The following is an 18570-nucleotide window of genomic DNA, read 5'->3' as shown; positions in this document are numbered from 1 at the left end:
ATCATATAGAAAACTTTAGAAGTGTTTAATTAATAACCGAATTTGATCCAAAACAGTCTTAAATGTTTTGTTTTTTTAACATTTTGACATTTGACATATTACGTGGTACATCGATAAATATATTTTCTGTAGTTTTATTTAGTATTTTTAACGATAAAACATATCTATTGGTTATAATATAAAAAACTACTTGATTCACAGATAAAATTGACAACTGCAACTAAGCAATTAGATTATTGCATGTCATTATATAATTGTCATTTAAACTCTATATAAATACGGTATTTATATAGATCCGCTGTAAGCTCTCTAACTTCTATTGTGTCAGTAAAATGAACTATGCTGTAATTTCCTCTGGAATACTTTTGGGTTTCTTGTATTTGTGTGTTAAGAGCAATGCAAAGGTAAATTCGCTTATAATCAGATTTAACATCTAATATATCCCTATGATACATAGCGCAATTGGGACTATGAATTTCTTAAAGTAGACTCTACGTCGTCTGATGAGAATCTACTTAATATCAGTTTAAGATTTGAAAACGGTGAACTTGGTAAGCCATCAGTTTCAGGATATCTTGATTGGAAATACGATGTTGATGAAAATACAATGGTAAGTTGATTATCTCGCGAATGAAGGGATTATAATATTTTTACTTAATTGCAGACTGAGATGAAAATTTATTTTTCTCAAAACGGAAGAGAAAGCACCTATCATGAGCAACCTTTTACTATTCCAAGAATGTCATTCTATCAATTTATGGATCAGTATTCGATGAAATTGTTCTATCCCTACTTTGCGGATTGCTCAAACGTACCGTCATTCAATAAATTTGTGCCACCATTGCCCAAGACGACGTATTTTTTTAATAAATGTAGAGCCGAGCCAACTTCAGGTCCAGAAATAATGCCAAGGGGCTATTATAGATTTGTGTGGAAAATAATTGGTAAAGCCTCTCTTAACGTTGTTATTGATGTTAAATTAACACCAACACGCTTAATATAAAGTAAAGTAAAGATCAAACGTGCAAAGGTGATGACTAAAATCTGCCCTGCAAGTTGAGTAAAATCAATTAACAAGAGTAAACTTAAATAATTTTTATTATTATATATATAAAATATAAAATATAATTCACTAAATCTCAGCAGTGATTTTTGAATGGCCTTGGTTAACATTTTAATAAGTTTTGGAATATTTTAGTATTTCGTTGGTATATTAATGTTGTATATTATAAAGATATTATTTTACTTTTTACTAAAAAAGACTAGCGGGTATCTGCACAATCGGCTGTAATTTTTTTATTTCTTAAGGTTATTTATACCCGCTACCCATAGGGTAGAAGGGTATTATAACTTTGTGCCGGCAGGAAATGTATGTAACAGGTAGAAGGAGGCATCTCCGACCCTATAAAGTATATATATTCTTGATCAGCGTCAACATCCGAGACGATATAGCCATGTCCGTCTGTCCGTCTGTCCGTCCGTCCGTATGAAACACTGGATCTCAGAGACTATAAGAGATAGAGCTATAATTTTTATTCGACAGCATTTATTATGTTTGCACGTAGATCAAGTTTGTTTCAAATTTTGCCACGCCCACTTCCGTCCCTGCAAATCAAAAAAATGGAATAACAAGCGTAATTTTAAAGCTAGAGTTACGAATTTTGGTATATGCAATAATTACTATAGTAGTAGTAGTAGTGATCAGATAAAAATTTTCGAAGTTATTAAAGAAATACTTTTGTATGGCAAAAACGCCTACTTTCTAGGGGTCTTAGTTGCTTTGGCTGACAATCTGGTATATTGTACTGTCTATGGTATATTTTGAATGGTGTACTATATCGATATACCAAACATACCATTTGGTATATTTTTAGTATTTTTTTTAGTATTTTTTGGTATATTTTGAAAATGATACCGCAATATATTGCCTTTATTAAAAATGGGTAGCGGGTATCTCACAGTCGAGTACACTCGACTTTCTTACTTGTTTTTTTAATAAAAGCACTAATTTTGTGTCAAGTAATTTCACTATATTTATTTATAACAATAACAATCAGATATAAATATATAATATAATTATTTCAATGATGAATCATTAGTTATCGGATGACAATTAAACGCTGTCATGACACGATTTGAATCTGGAAATTTAAAGATTAAAAAATAATTGTTTAGTAGATAAATTTGACGATGCCAACGACGCAATTCGAATTATCGTCTAATTTCATAATTGTCGTTTCATTTGTATATAAGTACAAAATTTGAATAGATCCGCTGGTAGTTCTCTAACTTCTATTGTGTCGGTAAAATGAACTTTGCTGTAATATCCTGTGGAATACTTTTGTGTTTCTTGTATTTGTGTGTTAAGAGCAATGCAAAGGTAAATTCGCTTATAATCAGATTTAACATCTAATATATCCCTACAAAACATAGCGCAATTGGGACTATGAATTTCTTAACTTTAAGCCTACGTCGTCTGATGAGAATCTACTTAATGTGAGTTCAAGATTTGAAAACGGTGAACTTGGTAAGCCAGCAATTTCAGGATATATTGATTGGAAATACGATGTTGATGAAAATACAATGGTAAGTTGATTATCTCGCGAATGAAGCGATTATAATATTTTCACTTAATTGTAGACTGAGATGAAAATTTATTATTCTCAAAACGGAAGAGAAAGCACCTATAGTGAGCTACCTTATACTATCCCAAAAATGTCATATTATGATTTTTTGGATCAGTATTGGATGAAATTGATCTATCCCTTCTTTGAGGATTGCTCAAACCTACCGTCATTCGATAAATTTGTGCCAAAATGGCCCAAGACGACGTATTTATTTGATAAATGTAGACCCGAGCCAACTTCAGCTCCAGAAACAATGCCAAGGGGCTACTATAGAGTTGTGTGGAATATAATTGGTCCAGCCACTTTTAACATTATAATTGATGTTAAATTAACACCAACAGGCTTTATATAAAGTAAAGTAAAGACCAAACGTGCAAAAGTAATGAATAAAATCAAGTTGAATAAAATCAATTAACAAGAGTAAATTTAAATAATTTTTATTATAACTACAATCATTATTTCGCGGCGATTATATAAAATATAATTCAATAAATCTCAGCAGTGAATATTGAATGGCCTTGGTTAACCATCTAATAAGTTTGGAATATTTTAGTATTTTATGGGTATATTAATTTAGATATGTATATTAATTAAGTATATTATAAAGATATTACACTACTCGTATTCTTTTCTTTTTATTAAAAATGACTAGATAATTAAATACCCAATCTTATAATCATGCACAATCCGCTGTAACTTAATTAATTCCTTAAGCTTTTATTTTTTTTATAAAAAACACTAATTTTGCGTCGAGTATTTTCACTATATTTATTTATAACAATTAAAATCAAATATAATATAGTTATTTCAATGATAAATCATTAGTTATCGGATGACATTTAAACGCTATCATGACACGATTTGTATGTGGAAATTTAAAGATTAAAAAATAATTTGTTAGTAGATAAATTTGACGATGCGAACGACGCAATTCGAATTATCGTGTAATTTCATAATTATCGTTTCATATGTATATAACCACAAAAATGAAATAGATTCGCTAAAAGCTCTCTAACTTCTGTTCTGTCGATGAAATGAATTTTGCAGTATTTTCCTAAGGATTACTTTTGTGCTTCTTGTGTGTTAAAATCAATGCAATGGTAAATTGTCAATGGTGTGAAATTCTTCTACATAATATTCTTTTAATGTATCCCTATAATACATAGCGCAATACAATATTTTCGTTGAATTGTAGCCAGAAATTAAAATATATTATTGTCAAAGTGGGCGAGAAGGCGCCTTTCGTGAGCTACCATATAATGTACCCCATATTTCACTCTACAATTTTTTGGTGCAGTATTATATGAAGTTAATCTATCCCTTGTTCGAAAGTTGCTCAAACCTACCGGGTTTTGATAAATTTGGAACAAGACTTTGTATGTATTTAGTAAGTAAGGCCAGAGGGAAATTCTTGGCCAGAAATAGTGCCCAGAGGCTATTATAGAATTGTAGTGAAAATAATTGGACAAGCGGAACTTGTCTATATACTCGATATTGAAATATTCCCTAAAGGTTTTTTATGATCAAGAATGTCAACCATAACTAATGTGCGAAGATGAAAACTGGCCAAATATTATTAAATATTAAAAAAATTTTCAATGTGGCCTATGGACAGCTAGTAGTTTCAAAGCCAAATTGGTAAATATTTAGTATTTCTTTTTAAGATAAAATCAAAATAAGTAAACAGTTTCACATAATTAATTGCTGTATGACTGCTTGACAATTGATTTTATCAAGAATTATAGGATCTGTTTTATACAAAATATAGATTCACGTTATAATTTTAAAATGACTGCGATTTATATATTATAATAATAACATTGCAGAATACGAGTAATTGATAAACAGATAACTTTGACATCGGGAAACTGCGCAATAACATTATTGCACGTGATTTTACAATTCATGTTTCAGCTGTATATAAATATGACATTTTTGTAGAGCCACAAAAAGTTCTCTCATTGCTATTCATTCGGTATTATGAATTTCGCAGTAGTTTCCTCTATAATACTTTTGTGTTTCTTGTACTTGTGTGTTAAAAGCAATGCAAAGGTAAATTGTCAAAAATCTGTAAATCGTTTTTGCTCAGTTGAATCTCCTAATCATTAGTTTTATTATCTATAGCGCAATTGGGATTTCGAAATGCTGAACTTTAAAATTGAGTCTTCAGATGACAATCTAGTTAATGTCACCTCAAACATTGAAAACGGTGAACTTGGCAGACAATCATTTTCGGCATTTGTTGATTGGAAATACGATACTGATGAAAATACAATGGTGAATATAATCATTTATATAAAGCAGTTGAAATATTTTCATTTAATTGCAGATCAACATGAAAATTTATTCGTGTCAAAGCGGACGAGAAAGGGATTTTCATGAGATACCATATTCTATACCCAAAATTCACTCTACGAATTTCTTAGCCAATATTATATGAATATCTTCTATCCCGAGTACTCCAGTTGCTCAAACCTACCGCGATTTGATAAATTTGTGCCACCATGGAACAAAACTTTGTATATATTTACTGAGTGTAGACCCGAGGGGAAAACTATGCTAGAAATATTGTTCAGAGGTTACTATAGAGTGGTGTTGACAATAAGTGGACAAGCAGAAGTTGTCGTCCAACTTGATGGAAAAGTAACACCAAATGGTTTGATCAGTTAATATTTTAATTGATGTGATCAAAAATAAATAAACCTTTCGCATGTGAGATGTTGAAAATTTCTGATTCTGACTCAGATTCTGATTTCAGATTTAGCTCTAAAGTTACGCTTGTTATTCGATTTTTATACCCGCTACCCATAGGGTAGAAGGGTATTATAACTTTGTGCCGGCAGGAAATGTATGTAACAGGTAGAAGGAGGCATCTCCGACCCTATAAAGTATATATATTCTTGATCAGCGTCAACAGCCGAGACGATATAGCCATGTCCGTCTGTCCGTCTGTGTGTCTGTGTGTCTGTCCGTCCGTCCGTATGAACACCTAGATCTCAGAGACTATAAGAGATAGAGCTATAATTTTTTTTCGACAGCATTTTTTATGTTTGCACGCAGATCAAGTTTGTTTTCAAATTTTTGCCACGCCCACTTCCGCCCCCGCAAATCAAAAAAATCGAATAACAAGCGTAATTTTAAAGCTAGAGTTGCGAATTTTGGTATATATAATAACTACTATAGTAGTTATGATTCCTGAAAATTTGGTTGCGATCAGATAAAAATTGTGGAAGTTATTAAAAAAATACTTTTGTATGAGCAAAAACGCCTACTTACTAGGGGTCTTAGTTGCTTTGGCGGACAATCTGGTATATTATGCCGTCTATGGTATATTTTGAATGTGGTACTATATCGATATAACAAAAATACCATTTGGTATATTTTTAGTATTTTTGCATTTTTGGTATATTTTGAAAAAAATACCGCAATATTTTGCTTTTATTCAAAATGGGTAGCGGGTATCTCACAGTCGAGCACACTCAACTGTAACTTTCTTACTTGTTTTGATTTGCAGAGGCGGAAGTGGGCGTGGCAAAAATTTGAAACAAACTTGAATTGCGTGCAAACATAACAAATGCTGTCGAAAAAAATTATAGCTCTATCTCTTAGAGTCTTTGAGATCTAGGTGTTCATACGGATAGACGGACAGACGGACATGGCTAGATCGTCTCGGCTGTTGACGCTGATCAAGAATATGTCGGAGTCTGTTCTACCGAAGTCTGTTTATTCATTATCGCGAAGCGAGTTTCGATGTTCTCACAGGCGATTCTACGAGCACACTACCCGCTCGATCCTTTTACTGTCTACGCCATAGCCATCGAACCACACTCGGCGACAGCGTCTCGACGCTGTCGCCCCGCAATAACTGTACTTGGCAAAGCGACAAAATGCGGACAACCGACAAAGCGCAAATGAAGAATGATGCAATCTAACATGCACACTCTTAATTACGCATTGACAATGTGCCGAAACGCACAAGCAACTACGCATTGCCAAAATGCCAAAGTGCACCTACAACTACGCAGCAATGTGCCGAGACGCACGCACAGCTGCGCAGTGACGTCAGTGTGTCGAATCTGCATTACTTACTCTCCGACAAATATATATACTTTATAGGGTCGGAGATGCCTCCTTCTACCTGTTACATACATTTCCTGCCGGCACAAAGTTATAATACCCTTCTACCCTATGGGTAGCGGGTATACAAAGATAATGAATTATATAAATTCTCTATCAACAATATTGATTGCTTGTTTTATTTTTTAATATGAATGGTGATTAAAATGTTGAATGCCGTGTAATCAAAAAATAACAGAAGGGTAGATAAATTTGACAACAACATCGACGCAATTAGATTTCACAATGCGATTGTAGAATTGTTGTTTCAGCTATATATAAACCCGATATTTATGTCGATCCGGCAGAAACTGTTTTCCTGCTATTCTACTGTGTAATGAATTTCGTTAAAATATCATTTGGATTACTTTTGTGTTTCTTGTACTTGTGTGTTAAAACCAAGGCAAAGGTATCTGAAAATCATTTTTAAACAGATTCAACACTATATCTTTACTTATCGTAGATCACATATGACTATGAAATACTTGATTTTGAAGCTATATCCTCAGATGATAATTTATTTAATGTCAGCGGAAGAATTGAACACGGCGAACTTGGTAAGCAAACAACTTCGCTATTCATAGATTGGAAATGCGATACTGACGAAAAAACAAAGGTGAGTTGGTAATATGAAAAATACTGTAATAAAAAAGAAAATTTTTTCATTTTATTGCAGATTGGAATGAAAGTTTATTGGTGTCGGAACGGACGGAAAGACGCCTTTCGTGAGATGCCATATAATATACCGGACATTTCATTTTACCAATTTCTAGACCAATATTATATGAAACTCATTCATCACGATTACGCCAGTTGCTCGAACCTACCGGCATTCGATAAATTTGTGCCCCCATGGAACAAGACGATTTACATATTTAATAAATGTAAGCCTGAGGGATATTCTTGGCCAGAGTTAATGCTCACAGGCTACTATAAAATTGTGATAACACTAATAGCACAAGCAGAATTTGTTCTTTCAATTGATGTTAAGCTAACATCAAAAGGTTTAATGTGATCAGAAATAAAAATGATTTCTAATGTGGTTTAATAAACTTTATGAATTATTTAGTGTGGCCCATTAAGAAACTCTTTAATTTCAATAATACCATATATGAATATACCAAAAATATCATGTGAATAACTTTATTATTTTTGCGGAATATTAATTCGGTATGTTTTAAAATGAACACTGTATAGTATATTTTGCAGTACTTCAACGATATACCAAATATAGCCTTCGGTATATGCTTCTATTTTCTGGTATATTTTATGAATAATGCCGCACTGTTTTGCTTTTATTCAAAATGGATAGCAGGTATCTCACAGTCGAGCAAACTCTACTGTAGCTTTCTTACTTGTTTGTAACTAAATGTATTTATTGCCATTGTGCACTGTATTTAAAGTAAACCTTTGATTTCTGAGTACTGTCTTTTGACTTTTGGAGGACAATTTCTAGATTTCATTAAGTCCGCTAAGAAATGTAAATGAACTTGCGGTTGGCATTTGAAAGGGATGCTTGCAAATGACTTAAACGTGTTTTTTTGGCAAACAGACCAAAAGCCAGACAATACGCCATTTTTAATTGACTTTAAGAGAAAACTTGGCGACATGTCGGGTTGAGGGGTTGAGAGCTCGAGACGAGTTAGAGACGCGACGACGAGACAGTTAAGCGAAGTTGCTCTGACCCCGTCAGAAGTTAAATAATTAAAATGCAACTGGAAATGCTGAATGGCGCCTGTTCGTGTGTTTTAAATTATTAATTAGAATGCAGGGTCAGCGCAGCAAGTAGAAATGAGAGATGATCAGAGGGGGGATAAAGGAGACACAATGCCTTGAGCTTTGTGACAGTTTGCAAATGAGGGCGCCATAGTAGAAAGGCGTGGCGAAATATCAAGCAGTGACTCGACAAAACATTCTTCTTATGATGTTGTTGTTGTCTCTCTGTTGCCACTCCCAACAAACGCTTTTTTTTAGTTTTGTTTTTCTAACCACGTCTGATTACTGCGACGCTGCATGTAAAATATATAAATAAAAAATGAATGAGAGGGGAAAAGAGCGAAATAACAGTGCAGTTCAGTTGTTCACGATGTTCGCGTTGTTGTTTCTGCCTGCCAGCAACAAAAACATAAAATATAGGGAAACACACAAAGACAGAGTGAGAGACAGAGAGAGTGAGAGAGAGAGAGACTCCACATTGCACTTGGACTGTGACCTGCTATGGCACAAGTTGTTGTACTTGTTGCTCGCTTTGCTCAGTTAATGGGCCCTGCATTGAGCCTGCATAGCTATTCGCAATTCTCCCCATTTTCCATTTTCCCATTTTCCTTCCTTTTATTTTCTAGTTATATTCCTTGCTATTCTGTGGACAAGGTCAAGCGTTGTAATAGTTTTAATTAAGCGTCGCTGGTTCCATGCTTCTCTTCTTTTCTCTTCTCGGCTCGTAATTGTTTTGTTGTTACATTTGCTGCTGTTGCTCTGCAAAAGGTTGTTAAGCCAGGGCAAAAAGCGGGTAATAATAATTGCAGTGGCTGCTGCTCTAAGCGTTAAATGGCCTGCGAATTTCAACAGATTGCGCCAAGTGATACATGCACATATTTATTGCATTTCAAGCAAAGGATATATTTATTTTCACACCAATTCTTTGCAGTGCCTCTCGTAAAATCCTCTTGATTAAAAATTCAACAGTTATCCAAATAATCTTTCTATTTGCCAATATGCTTTCATTAATTGCTTAACACGTTATTTATTAGCTTTTGGTCAATTTTGTATTTACGCTTAATCAAACAAACGGACGCAATCAGTTAGCCACATCAATTACACACTTGAATGGCCATTTTATTAAGTAAATCATTTAAATTAATTTTGAAAATTGCATAGAGTGCCATCAAGTGCCCCAGACGGGCCTCTTTTCAATGGTTGTGAAACATTTGTGATTTATGTTGCATATATGTATACATTTTTTTTCGTGTACTTGTGCGAGATTTCCCAATTACTCGCACATATATTAACTGACATCAAATGGGTGTGCAATGCGGCGTATGCGCAATATGTGCAATAGACACAATTTGTAGCAGTTACAGTTATTTACAATTGTCGACGGTGGCAAAAAACAAGTTGCAATAAACGAAATAAAAATCGACAATGCAGTTTATGAAATGTATTAAATTTTTCGGGTAAAATTTATGCGGTAGTTGAACAATTTTTTAACCCATTGCTGCCCATGAAAAGTGCATAAATTTGCAATTTTATTTCTTATATTTTTGGCACACATTTTTATTTTGTTGACTGCAGTGAAATATTTATATAAAAATAGTCGGCAACAAAAAGAATCCGAAGCCGAAGCGACGATGTTGTGCTGTGCCGATGATTAATGAGTGCACATTTTAATAGGTAGTCTCCGTTCCCCTTCCGTCTTCACCATCTACCCATCTTCCCACCCATTTCCCCCGTTTTTCCATCTCTCCGGGCTGCATTTCCCGTGCATTTCCACATGATTGCACTTAATACTTATATGTGCAGCTCCGAACAACAATTTTTTTTCGGGGGGCTGGCAGCAAATTTTTTTCACACACAGACAGGAGGAGAAAAAAAACGCTGTTCGCCTTTTTGGCCGCATTGCTGGCCATGTGCCTACCCTCCTCCCCCTTCCCGCTTCCCCTACCCATTACCGTTGCATACCCAGCGCATTTTCCACCCGGCGTGATTTATTACTTCAATTGTGTAGTCGCGGGAAATGCATTTTGCGCATTGCATTTCATTGCTGGCAGCGTTTGTTTTTCCAGTTTCCCAAAACCCTTGCTTGCACCCCTGTACCCCTTTACCCCAAGCCTCATTTGAACTGCGAGGTGTGAAGTTGGTTCCACACACAATCACACATACACGCACATGCTTATACTCATGTTTGTGGCTGATTTTTTTCCCATTGCCTCCAGCCAAATGATGATTGCAGAAGGGGTATGCTGACTTCACAGGAAGAGTATTTCCATATAAATTAAACAATTGTAATTCAATTTGCGGCTATGCGAATACAAACTGATCTCAAAAGCTTGCAAAACATGTTGGATCAGCTGAATAGTTATCTTGGACTACTTTTTTGATTATTCTGAAGCTTAATATAATTATTATATTTTGCACATTTGATCACTATTTATAGTTAAAGCCAATAATTGATGAATTGCTTATTTCAAAATGAATTATCATATTTTATTTGTATGAAAAAATCCAATTCTATTTTTCTTGGAGCAAACTATAATTTACCAAATGAAAGCTGGTCACACTAAAAGTGTTTTGCTCTTCTCTTTTGCACTCTCTTCTCATTTCTTTTGAGAAGATGTTTTAAATATGTTAAGTAAATAATAAACGAAGATTTAATAACTTAAAACAAACATACGAATTGTTCTTATGTAATTTTGTTACCTGGAAAGCCTTTTAATAAAAATTTGTTTATTAAACAATCTGGTATATAAAACAGAAATATTAAATTTTACTCATTCAATAGCTAGTTATAGTTGATGGCAATAAAAAAAATCTTTTATTTTTAAATTATTAGTCATTTTTTAATGGACTATTAAACACTCAATCAAATGCCTGATGAATCACTACATTTTTTTTGTATACATCTATCAACTGTAGTTAGGGTATTTCTTAGTCGATGATTACACACTGAGCAATTGCAATTTAAATGTTGTGTTTTTGGCTATGTCTAAGTGTGGCTTGTGGTTAGGGTAGCAATGAGTCGTGTTGCTTTTCAGCTCGTTAGCTAACACCACTTGCTGGATTGCTTTCATTTCTTTTCTTTCTTTCATTTTTTTTTTTTTGTTCGTGCATTTTTACGCGTAAATCACACAAATGTCGGCTGCTGAAAGGGTAAAAGAGAATGCTTGTGTTCTCTACTCCTAAAAATCGTAGCATACTTTGCACGCAATCAAGCAATAGGAGAGACTTTTATGTAGGTGAATAGAGGCCCGGAGGAATGAAGGCAATATGAGTGGGAATTGGGGAATTGAGAATGGGGAAAATACGTAATATAATTTGTAGGCTCTTGCATTTTCGGCATGCCATTTCTCAAGTCTCTGGGCTTCGGCTTGGGCACGGGTCGGAGCTTATCGTGCATTTAATTACGTGGCCCCGTTTCCCCAGCAGGCGACAGAGAACGAATGAGACTCAGAGAAAGAGAGAGAAAGAGAGGGAAAGAGGGAGGTAAAGAATGCGAAAGCCAGACGACCGCTGGCCATGCAGTGACATATATTTCAGTCATTGCACTTCTGCTTAACGCCTTGAGCATGGCCAAGTCACGACTTGCCAACGAACTGAAGTTGGCTTTATAGAGCATATTTCTGGGCATAGATGGGCTTTATGGGTATTTCCCGAGCCGTCAGAGAGAGAGTCAGCCGTGTTCATTGCTTCCGCCAGCAGAATTATTTTAATTATGCATTTGCATTTTGAGCAGACAGTCGCCGGTGGCAGCGACTTGACTTCCACTTCCACATCCACATCTAAATCGACTTTGGTCTGGTTCTGACAACATATGTAACTAATCGCCACAATCATGGTCAGTCGACTGACAGACTGCACGCCGCTCACGTCCCGCCGCCGACAAGTTATAGCATAGAGCAGCCAGCAGCTGGCTGAACTTCTCAACTGGACACTGATGCGATTCATGAATTTTGATGATTATGCTGATCGCTTGGATTATGCAGTGAGCAGCGTGTGAACTCAATTTGTGCGAGGCCTGAACGTTTGCTATTCCATCATCATCATCATCAGCAGCAGCAGCAGCAGCAGCAGCAGCCAACAGCCAACAGAAGCAACCAACAACCAACATCAGTTGCATCAGTCGGTCATTTAGTCATTTCGTCCCCTGGTCATTCGGTCAATGAGAGAGTTACCAGCCTCCGGGCGTTTCTAAAGCAAAATTAGTTTTTCATGTAAATTTTTAGCCAATGACATGCGGTCCAGCCAACCATCTCCCCTGCCACCCTCTGCTCTCTCTCCCTCTCTCGGCGACTCTCTCGCATACATATGCATGTGCACTTGTATGTGGCCTATAATCGTACACATGTGTGCGTTTATTATAATTTATGTATCAATTTATCATGTTGTATACTCTGCAGCTCTACATGGACGACTTTGTCCAGCTCCACTCACTTCGCTTCCCTTTCCCTGTCCCTGTTTCCCTTCGCTGCTTCTGTTCCAACTTTTGGGGCTGTAACTAATGCCAAGCGAGCAACAAACTGTTCGCTTTTAATTCCCAAAAGCCAGAATTTTCAATTACAAAATGTGCACATGATTGGAATGATGATAACATGCTTGAAAATACACACACCTAGATTAATTTTTAATAATACGAACAGCTATTGGAACCAAGTTGCTTGCAAACGAAGTCAGCAAGTCATTAAAGCTTCGACAGCGAAATGCAGAATTATGAAGTCGATTTTTGGTCATAATTCTTTGTTATATTAAAATTATGATATTTATGTGCTAGAATGCCATTAATTATTATATATTCAAATAATTACGTTCCAATTCCTCTGCATCAACTTCAATATTGAAATTATGGAGTTCCAACTAAGTAAGCAACAACTAAAGAATTCTTGAAGATTTTGATAGCTCAAAGTAAACATTTGTTCAATTAACGTTATTCAAACTTTATTCAAATCAAATATTTGTAGTAATTTTTAAATAACTTTTTCATAAGCTAAAATATCTAGTACACATTTATTTATATCTTTTTAAAAAACAATAATATTATTATATATTGTATAAATACTTTGACATTTTTAAGTAATTGAAAAACAAAATAAAATATTTAAAATTGTGTAGCTTCAATATTAAGATAGATTCTAACTAAATAATCAATAACTAATGAATTTTCTTTCCTAGCAATTGTTCATTTAACTTCATTCAATGTGTCAAAACATTCCAAGCAGACTTTAAATCATTTTTTCTTAAATTAAATTATTTAGCACATATTTGATATATAGTATATTCTACGTCTCTAAGTTAGACACAATTCATATTCAGTTTACCAATAGTCTTTTAAATCCCATTCTTTGGGTAATTGAAAAACTATGCCCATTTTGTCTTAAGTATTTCAAGTTGTTTGTCTTTAATATTGAAATTAATAAATCCAAACTGCAGTCTGCTGCATGCAATCCATTTGAAATGTGTGGGTGGGGGAGGAGGGGTTCAAAATCAGAGCAGATTGTCAGAGTGGCAGCTGGGATTGGCCATTTGCAGCTCAAGGCTGGCGGGGCCATTTGTTGTGGTTCCGGTGGGAGTCACAAGCCACGCCTTTATGTACTCAGAGTGGCGCGTGCATGTGGCACAAATCCACACACACAGGCACACACACACACACAATGTACAATGTCTGATGTCCAATGTCCAATGTGCATTGTGCACACGCGGTTAGGCAAACATTTTCTCAACTATTGAACCATTGCGAGATTGTATTGACACTGCAATGGCACAGCTTGAGGCAGCACTCTCTCCACTCCCCTCTCCCCTCTCCCCTTCGCTGCAGCAACCAGTTGGCAGTTACTTTGTCAGTGCGGAGACGGAGATCGAGACTGTCGCCAACTAGCAGGCAAATCCCTTTAAATTGCTGATTTTCGAGTCGAGTCGCTGTAAGTCTCAGACAACTATTTTATATATATAAATAGAGAGAGTTTTTTTCCTCTCGCTGTATAAATCTAAAGCCAAAGCGGATTGCGATTGCGATTGATATGCAATGTTGTCCATGTCTAAGCCGTCGCCTCCACAGCAGTGCATTGCCATTGCCAGCGTTTATTTATTTGTTTCGACTGTCCAATGCGAGCAACTGACTGGCTGCCAATTCGTCAGTTGGCCATCCGCACAATCTGGACGCAATCTGTGCAAAATCTGTGCACTCGGCACCCGCGTTTAAGTGCTTTACAAAGTGGCATTAGAGGCACGGCTACCTTTCACTTTGCCATTCAATTGCGCCAGCTTGTCGTGAGTTATGTCCCAGTTGAAAGTGTGCTCACTAAGCTCACAATGAATTACGCCAACTTTGAGCTTATTTCGCAAAGTGATGGCGCATTTTACCTGTCTACCAAACACACTCTGCTTTATTTTTCGATAATCTACACGGCATTCGGCGGCAACAAGCTCAGCTGAAAATTTGAATTTATATAAATGCAACAAGAGACGAGAGTTCTATGTAAGTTTTGCCATTCGTTTAGCTTCACAATAGTTTCTCTACTTAGAGCACAATCTGAAACTGAAAGCAAACCCATATTGAATGCGGAATCAACTTGTTACACATCTCTCTTTCTCGCAATCCCTCAGAGATGCCACACGAAAGACACAAAGACACGCGAGCCTTGCAGTTGTTTACATTTCTCTTGTGTTATTTTTTCGTTGCGGCATTACAAATATTTTTATATAGGTTGGCAGTTGGCTCGGTGGGGAGTAGATGCTACGCTCTGTACACTCGTAGTTATGTGTTATGTGGACAGGTTTGCTTCGAGCAGTACATGCTCCACATCATCATCATCGGCTTCAGCTTCAACATCATCATGATCAGCGAAAGAAGAAAAGAATTTAATTAAAATCTGAAATTACTGCCAACGGCAAAGCATACGACGAGGACAGGTTCGCAATTTTAGACGCGCAGCGTTTTCATTTTTTTTTATATTTTTGGATTTTTTGCAGGTTATTAAATGCATATTGCGGCATTTCTTTAAAGCCTTAAATGCTTGACAATTCAGCCACTCGACCACCACCCAGATGTCCTGCACTCACACACACACGCACACGCACACACACAGGAAAGTAAACCAGGCAAGTGAAACAGCATTTCACGCCCTGCATGCATTTAAATAATTCAATACGCCAGCAGCCGGGCAACTCCAAATAATTATTTATTGTGCTGCTCAACACATTGTACAAACGTTCGTACGTTCGTTCGCCTTGTTCCACATATATTAAAATTAATGCCACTTTATGCAATCAGCTGCAAAAAGTGAGAGACATTGCGTATACGCAACGTGTGTATATTCAATACACGCTGCTTTTATCAATTTAATAGGATAAAATATAAGTGCGAGACGAGTGAGTCACGTATGTATGAACGTATGTAAGTATGTGACATACGTTTACATTAAATTACAGCAAAACATTGCAATCAGCCGGAGCAGCAAACAGCTCCAAAGAGACTCCAAACAGACATTTAATCCATTCGCTGTAATTGCGTAGAGTATGTGCTCAACAAATTGAGGGTAATATAATGAAATAAGTTAATCTGGTATATTGTGCCGTCTATGGTATATTTTAAATGCGGTACCATATCGATATACCACATATACCAATTTTTTCGTATTTTTGCAGTGTATTTGGTATATTTTGAGAATAATACCGCAAAATATTGCTTTTATTCAAAATGGGTAGCGGGTATCTCACAGTCGAGTACACTCGACTGTATTTTTCTTACATGTTTATTATCAAATATAAATAAGAAAATAAAAATAAAATAAAATAAAATAATGATTTTATTTCAATGATAAGTCATTAGGTATCGGATGACATTTAAACGCTGTCATGACACGATTTGTATCTGAAAATTTTAAGATTAAAAAATAATTGGTTAGTAGATAAATCTGACAATGCCAACGACGCAATTCGAGATTTCGTGTAATTTCATAATTGTCGTTTCATTTGTATATAAGCACAAAATTTAAATAGATCCGCTGGTAGTTCTCTAACTTCTATTGTGTCGGTAAAATGAACTTTGCTGTAATTTCCTCTGGAATACTTTTGTGTTTCTTGTGTTTGTGTGTTAAAAGCAATGCAAAGGTAAATTCGCTTATAATCAGATTTAACATCTAATATATCCCTACGATACATAGCGCAATTGGGACTATGAATTACTTAAATTTACCTCTGCGTCGTCTGATGAGAATCTACTTAATGTCAGTACAAGACTTGAAAACGGTGAACTTGGTAAGCCATCAGTTTCAGGATATGTTGATTGGAAATACGATTGTGATGAAAATACAATGGTAAGTTGATTATCTCACGAATAAAGATATTATAATATTTTCACTTAATTGCAGACTGAGATGAAAATTTATCATTCTCAAAACGGAAGAGAAAGCACCTATCGTGAGCAACCTTATGCTATCCCAAAAATGTCATTCTATCATTTTTTGGATCAGTATTGGATGAACTTGATCTATCCCTACTTTGCGGATTGCTCGAACGTACCATCATTCGATAAATTTGTGCCACCATGGCCCAAGAAAACGTATCTATTTGATAAATGTAGACCCGAGCCAACTTCAGGTCCAGAAACAATGCCAAGGGGCTATTATAGATTTGTGTGGAATATAATTGGAGAAGCCGCTCTTAACATTGTAATTGATGTTAAATTAACACCAATAGGCTTAGTATAAAGTAAAGTAAAGATCAAACGTGCAAAGGTGATAACTAAAATCTGCCTGCAAATCAATTAACAAGAGTAAATGTAAATCATTTTTATTATAACTACAATCATTATTTCGCGGCGATTATATAAAATATAATTCAATAAATCTCAGCAGTTATTTTTGAATGGCCTTGGTAAACAATCTAATAAGTTTTGGAATATTTTAGTATTTCGTCGGTATATTAATGTTGTATATTATAAAGATATTATTCTACTCTCATAGTCATGCAAAATCCGCTGTAACATTTTTAAATTCTTAAAGTTTTTCGTTTTTTTTTTTTAATAAAAACACTAATTTTGCGTCAATTTTTTTTACTATATTTATTTATAACAATAAAAATCAAATATTATATAATTATTTCAATGATAAATCATTAGTTTTGGGATGACAATTAAACGCTGTCATGACACGATTTGTATCTGGAAATTTAAAGATTAAAAAATAATTGTTTAATAGATAAATTTGACGATGCCAACGACGCAATTCGAGTTATCATGTAATTTCATATTTATACCCGCTACCCATAGGGTAGAAGGGTATTATAACTTTGTGCCGGCAGGAAGTGTATGTAACAGGTAGAACGAGGCATCTCCGACCTATAAAGTATATATAAATTCTTGATCAGCGTCAACAGCCGAGACGATCTAGCCATGTCCGTCTGTCTGTCTGTCCGTCTGTCTGTCTGTCCGTCCGTCCGTATGAACACCTAGATCTCAGAGACATTAAGAGATAGAGCTATAATGTTTTCTCGACAGCATTTGTTATGTTTGCACGCAGATCAAGTTTGTTTGTATTAATGTCACTTTATGCAATCAGCTGCAAAAAGTGAGAGACATTACGTATACGCAACGTGTGTATATTCAATACACGCTGCTTTTATCAATTTAATAGGATAAAATATAAGTGCGAGACGAGTGAGTCACGTATGTATGAACGTATGTAAGTATGTGACATACGTTTACATTAAATTACAGCAAAACATTGCAATCAGCCGGAGCAGCAAACAGCTCCAAAGAGACTCCAAACAGACATTTAATCCATTCGCTGTAATTGCGTAGAGTATGTGCTCAACAAATTGAGGGTAATATAATGAAATAAGTTAATTTCATGAGAATTCTTTTAATAATAAACGAAATTATTGAATTATTGATTTCTTTTATGCATTACATTTGATTTGTTTTATTAAGTGTATTAATAAATTCGACTCGACTATTGTTCATTTCAAAATTGCAACAGTTTTAATAGGTATTACGAAAAATATCAGGCGTCATCTGTTGTTGTTATTACTGTCACCTTTGTGTGTCTGTCCGTCTGTCCGTATGAACACCTAGATCTCAGAGACTTTAAGAGATAGAGCTATAATTTTTTTTCGACAG

General features: G+C 35.3%; 3 protein-coding genes across 3 annotated transcripts; all 3 read left to right on the top strand.

The window, feature by feature from the left end:
* Nucleotides 1–332: 332 nt before the first annotated feature.
* LOC127564976 (uncharacterized) lies at nt 333–1097 on the top strand. The gene is made up of 3 exons (XM_034258625.2): nt 333–404; nt 458–610; nt 665–1097. The coding sequence occupies exons 1-3, from the start codon at nt 333–335 to the stop codon at nt 1001–1003; spliced, it is 564 nt and encodes a 187-aa protein (XP_034114516.1). The 3' UTR covers nt 1004–1097.
* Nucleotides 1098–2308: 1211 nt separating this feature from the next.
* Nucleotides 2309–3001, top strand: LOC117574710 (uncharacterized). Its single transcript, XM_034258629.2, has 3 exons — nt 2309–2380; nt 2434–2586; nt 2641–3001. The coding sequence occupies exons 1-3, from the start codon at nt 2309–2311 to the stop codon at nt 2977–2979; spliced, it is 564 nt and encodes a 187-aa protein (XP_034114520.1). The 3' UTR covers nt 2980–3001.
* A 1666-nt stretch (nt 3002–4667) lies between these two features.
* On the top strand, nt 4668–17292 carry LOC127565008 (uncharacterized). Its single transcript, XM_052007409.1, has 3 exons — nt 4668–4679; nt 16616–16768; nt 16823–17292. The coding sequence occupies exons 2-3, from the start codon at nt 16766–16768 to the stop codon at nt 17159–17161; spliced, it is 342 nt and encodes a 113-aa protein (XP_051863369.1). The 5' UTR covers nt 4668–4679; nt 16616–16765; the 3' UTR covers nt 17162–17292.
* Nucleotides 17293–18570: the final 1278 nt, after the last annotated feature.

The sequence above is a fragment of the Drosophila albomicans genome, chromosome 2R (genome assembly GCF_009650485.2).
Source record: "Drosophila albomicans strain 15112-1751.03 chromosome 2R, ASM965048v2, whole genome shotgun sequence".
NCBI lineage: Eukaryota > Metazoa > Arthropoda > Insecta > Diptera > Drosophilidae > Drosophila > Drosophila albomicans.
Note: the sequence above shows the minus strand (reverse complement) of the source record. Positions and strands in the feature narration are given on the sequence as shown.

Coding starts and splice junctions, on each gene's coding strand:
- LOC127564976 (XM_034258625.2), top strand. CDS start 333: ATGAACTATGCTGTAATTTCCTCTGGAATACTTTTGGGTTTCTTGTAT. Junction 405..457: donor GTGTTAAGAGCAATGCAAAG/GTAAATTCGCTT, acceptor TATGATACATAG/CGCAATTGGGACTATGAATT. Junction 611..664: donor ATGTTGATGAAAATACAATG/GTAAGTTGATTA, acceptor ACTTAATTGCAG/ACTGAGATGAAAATTTATTT.
- LOC117574710 (XM_034258629.2), top strand. CDS start 2,309: ATGAACTTTGCTGTAATATCCTGTGGAATACTTTTGTGTTTCTTGTAT. Junction 2,381..2,433: donor GTGTTAAGAGCAATGCAAAG/GTAAATTCGCTT, acceptor TACAAAACATAG/CGCAATTGGGACTATGAATT. Junction 2,587..2,640: donor ATGTTGATGAAAATACAATG/GTAAGTTGATTA, acceptor ACTTAATTGTAG/ACTGAGATGAAAATTTATTA.